The sequence below is a fragment of the Elaeis guineensis genome, chromosome 13, assembly GCF_000442705.2.
Source record: "Elaeis guineensis isolate ETL-2024a chromosome 13, EG11, whole genome shotgun sequence".
Taxonomy (NCBI): Eukaryota; Viridiplantae; Streptophyta; class Magnoliopsida; order Arecales; family Arecaceae; genus Elaeis; species Elaeis guineensis.
In genome coordinates, this window is record NC_026005.2 from 12987776 (window position 1) to 12992806 (window position 5031).

At 39.2% G+C, this 5031-nt stretch overlaps 1 protein-coding gene across 2 annotated transcripts; it reads left to right on the top strand.

Annotated features, from left to right (window-relative positions):
* Positions 1 to 424: 424 nt before the first annotated feature.
* On the top strand, positions 425 to 4076 carry LOC105056708 (probable nucleoredoxin 1-1). Of its 2 annotated transcripts, none has more exons than XM_073248007.1 (4): positions 425 to 621; positions 1056 to 1538; positions 1716 to 2207; positions 3223 to 4076. In XM_073248007.1, exons 1-4 carry the CDS (start codon positions 505 to 507, stop codon positions 3889 to 3891), a joined length of 1761 nt encoding a protein of 586 aa, XP_073104108.1. In that variant the 5' UTR covers positions 425 to 504; the 3' UTR covers positions 3892 to 4076. The 2 variants fall into 2 exon arrangements, with proteins under 2 accessions (XP_073104108.1, XP_010937316.2); XM_010939014.4 differs by having other exon boundaries at positions 1719 to 2207.
* Positions 4077 to 5031: the final 955 nt, after the last annotated feature.

The following is a 5031-nucleotide window of genomic DNA, read 5'->3' on the forward strand; positions in this document are numbered from 1 at the left end:
GATAAGATTTGTCCATATTAATTCTTGGCCTAAGGAGGAACCACAGCCATCCATCTATGATTAAAAGTAAACAAATACTATCGTGATGGTTGCACCATGTGACCGGTGGACATTGGAGATGAGCTTTCAAGGCCTTCCACGTCATAAAAGTTTTATCCACGTCATAACGGTGGTGTCCTTCCCACAAGTCAATAGAAGTCAAGATGCTATGCATTCCCTTATCTAGTTTGTTCTCTTCCTTCGCAGGATAGTATTAACTAACGAATAGCAACCACTTGGAATAGTCTAGAAACCATTTTAAAATCGCCACGCGTCCTCTTTAGATTAAACAGAGTGAACCGAAGGAGTATTTTACCTTCGGGTGGGTGTTTCTTTCTTCGGAAGCAAGTTAAACGACGAATCCCTTCCGTTTATATAATGAATTCCTCTAAACTTTTACTTTCATCGTCTAAGACACGATTGAGAGAGAGAGAGAGAGAGCGGAAGTACATACGGTGGAAGAGAATGGCAGCAGTTGGAGATGAGGACAACGGCGCCAGTGATGGCGGCGAGTGCCACGATCTCAAGTCGATTCTTGCCGGCGATGAGAGGGATTTCCTTATCCATAACAATGGTGATCAGGTACTTAGACAATATCGATTTAGGATTAGATTTTTTAAATCCTCCAAAAAGTTTCTTTCAAAAGGTTGATTTAGGATCCAATTCTTTACCTTCAAAAAAAAAAAAAAAAAAAAGGATCTAATTCTATTTCCTGTCTTTTTTTTTTTTTTTTTCTCATGATGATGTGATAATGTGATAATCCGATAAACCATGAAAAACACATAATTCCAGCAAGCATTTTACTTGGTTATATTTGAAGTTGTCTAATTGACATAAGTAACACTAAATGCTTAAGATACGACACCCCTCCACGAAGTGTACATTAACTACGTATCCACAGGCACTTGCAAAAAACTTTTAAGTTCAGATAATTATTGAGTGTTTTATTTGCAACTGCTATCTTTCTAGAAATTGTTCTTCTAATATGGTAAGGAATTTGGATTTGAGTTCTTCAGGTGAAGATCGCCAATCTTGAAGGGAAAACTGTCGGTCTCTACTTCTCAGCCTCTTGGTGCCCACCTTGCAGGGGCTTCACCCCAAAGCTGATCGAAACTTATGGGGAGCTCTCCTCAGAGGGGAAGGACTTTGAGGTTGTCTTCGTGTCAGGTGACAGGGATGAGGATTCATTTAATGGTTACTTCTCAAAGATGCCATGGCTTGCGATTCCATTCTCTGACTCCAAGGCCCGTGATCGCCTTGATGAGCTGTTCAAAGTGAGGGGTATACCCCACCTTGTCATCCTTGGTGCAAGAGGGGAGGTACTTAATGAAAAGGGTGTACCGGCCGTGAGGGAGTATGGCTCTGAGGGCTATCCCTTCACTCCTGAGAAGATCAACAAGCTGAAAGAGGATGAAGAGGCTGCTAAAAGGGAGCAAACTCTTCAGACCGTGCTGGTTTCGCCATCCCGTGACTATTTGATTTCGAACGATGGAAATAAGGTTATCTTCATCTTTTTATATATTGTGGTTTTGATATCCAATGCGTTCTTCATCAAATAGCGATATTCTTCTGTCTAAAAGGAGTATCTTCATATTTAAGTTCTTAAGTAACCATTAGTGCACCCCTTTATTTTATTTTATTTTATTTTGGTTCTCTTAATTATATCAATTTACCAGCAGGTATCTGTGTCAGAGCTTGAAGGAAAGATAGTATGCCTGTACTTCACAATTAATGGTATGAAACCATGCGACGAGTTCACTCTGGTGCTTGGGAAAATATATCGAAAGCTGAAGGAAAGGGGAGAGAGCTTTGAAGTTGTGATGGTGTCCTTGGATGATGAAGAATCATCCTTCAAAGGAGGCTTTGCCACTATGCCGTGGCTTGCTATCCCTTTCCAGGATAAGAGCTGTGGGAAGCTTGTTCGCTACTTTGAACTCAGGACTGTACCTACTTTGGTTGTTCTTGGCGCTGACGGGAAGACTCTGCATAGCAATATAGCTGAGGTTGTGGAAGAGCACGGGGAGGAAGCATGGGAAGGATTCCCATTTTCTCAGGACAAAATGGATATGCTTGCAGAGAAGGCGAAAGCAAAATTGGAAGCACAGACGCTGGAGTCCCTTCTGGTTTCTGGGGAGCTAGATTATGTCATTGGCAAAGATGGTGTCAAGGTAAAGATTTTATTCAATGAGCATGCAATTAATTGCTTGGGTTAGTTTTCATCTTCTTTTTGAAATTCATATTGATATAGATTTGATTCTTTCTTAGCTCTACAAAGGTGGTAAACAAAAGTTTACTTGAGATGGTGTGAGCCAGAAGTTTGGTGAATCCATGTAAATAAATGAATGGCAAAATATGCCACGGCCTTAACCAAAATGCATTATACTAATTTTCTAGGATCATATATTATATCCTTTTTGACTATGATTCCTCTCATAAGGGCTATATCCTTGTAGTTTCAAACAGCGTCCTATCATTCCCAACTTGAAAATTTTAGAGAAATACTCTACACTCAGAAACAGGGGTGACACAAGCCAAGCCGAGCCTGGCTCTAGTTTGGCGTGTTTTATATTCGCGTTGAACTTGATCTAGCTCATTTAATTTCGAGCCAAGCTTCGGTTGCTCATAAACAATTTGTTTAAGAAATTTGGTGAGAGTTTAAGATTGTTTGAGGCTCTCATTTATATAATTTGGTGGAATAATCCCTGTATCTTTATTTTATAAATTTAGTACATTCAATTCTACAAAATCTATATTAATTTATAAAATATAATTGTATTTTTTGTTATTCATATAGAAAATAATAATTAAAATTATATATGTTCTATTTATCAGTATTTTGTGCTGATTCCTCCAAGCTTGAACGAGCAAAACCTAGCTGCTCTAGCTTGGTTTGTTTCTTGACCAAGCAAGAGCCAAAATCAGGCAAAATACGAGCTAGATTGTGGGTAATTTGTTCTTTTGCCAACTTTTGCGCTAAAGGATTGTGGGATAGTATTAACTATATTTTTAAAATTTGAGCAAATGTTATTCATTAATTGATCCTGGTATAGCTCGAGTATCCTTGTTCATGCAGCCATTGGGCAATAGAATTTGAAATTTGTTCGGTAGCCAACTTTGCATTGATGAGGATTTCTTTTACAAGGAGCACTACCAATTCATATTTGACACCTTTTTTTGTCACAGGTTCCAGTGTCGGAGCTCATTGGGAAGAATATTCTCCTCTACTTCTCAGCAAAGTGGTGCGGCCCCTGTCGTGCCTTCCTACCTAAACTGGTAGAGGAATACAACAAAATCAAAGAGAAGGACAGTGCCTTTGAGTTGGTCTTCGTCTCCAGTGATCGAGACCAGAATTCTTTTGAGGACTTCTTCTCAGGCATGCCTTGGTTGGCACTCCCCTTCGGGGATGAGCGAAAGAAGACTTTGAGCCGTCTTTTCAAAATACGTGGAATCCCTTCCCTTGTTGCCATTGGACCTACTGGAAAGACAGTCACTACAGATGCGAGACATCTCTTGATGATCCATGGAGCTGATGCCTATCCATTCACAGAGGAGAGGATCAAGGAGTTGGAGGATCAGATTGAAGAGATGGCGAAGGGGTGGCCTGAGAAGTTGAAACATGAACTCCATGAGGAGCATGAGCTTGTGCTGACTCGCTGTGGTGAATACGGTTGCGATGGATGCAATGGGCTAGGGGGAAAATGGTCCTACCGCTGCACCGAGTGCAACTTTGATTTGCACCCTAGGTGTGCATTGGTGGAGAACAGGGAGAAAGGTGGTGAGGAGCACAGTGAAGAGCAGGGAAAGACCAAGGAAGGATATGTATGTGATGGGGATGTTTGCCGCAAAGCCTAGAGCTGCTGATGTTTGTGATGAAATAAAGATGGTCATGTTGTGACTTCCTTCTAATTGCATTGTCTGTGCTAGGTATCTGTTATTTGGAGTTTAATGTGAGGGATTTGCAAGGAAGTCACGCAGGGGCCACCTTGGTATGCTTGCAGTGTTTTGAATGGAAAACGAAGAGGATGGTTATGTGAAAATTGCAGTTTGGTTTGAATTTGGCTATATTACCTATGCTCATGTTTGGATGACTCACCTTCCCATGCCCATGCTTATGAGGGCTATGGATGGTTCCTCTTGGCGATTTCATGGTTCTGGTTTTTGTTTTTTTAAATTAAAAAAAAAAAAACCATTTTACATTGATCTGCATTATAATTTTTGAAGTTTCTTGTCTTGCTCTTGGCTGCATTGTTTGGAATGAGCTATTTTTGCAACTAATCTTATTAATAATATGGTTCTTCAAGTCGGCTATTGATGTTTTTCATACGCTCGTGCTAATCTTTTTGTTTCTTCGCTTAAATTGTACTTGTTGTGATGCAAGTAAATGGCTAATTAGCAACCATTGCATTTGCATTAGCAACCCTCTAAGGCTTTGCCAAGTACGGAATACATTGTTGCTATTGTTCGATGGGCGGTACCTGGAATGTCATACACTACATGCAGATAGCAGCTATCATTGCCATGATTCACTGATAAACTCTTGGCATGGCAAGCATGATATGCATCATGTTCGTGGAAAAGACATTACTTGAATCCTTATGAACTACCAAATACCTGGAATTTAAAAAAAAAAAAATATCTTTTTCCTACAGTAATTAATCACTTCGATCATTAGAGTATTTTTATTTTCTAAAATTTCAACCTATCTAATGTTAAATCTATATTTTTTTTTGTAGAAAATATAGTTTGTTATTTAATATACAGATAAAAGTCAAAGAGTCAAAGTATACGATCAAAGAGTCATGTGCAGTGTAAAAGCCGTATAAAAGTTTAAGATTGCATTTGGACGAAGCAGGCAATCTATCCAAATCGTCAGTAATTTAAAGAAGATCCATTGGATTGCTGTATTTAGTATGTTTTTTATATGGCAATTCAGATTGTTTCGGCAATTCAGATTGTCTCAAAAAAGATGGCTATCCAGATTACTATTTCTTT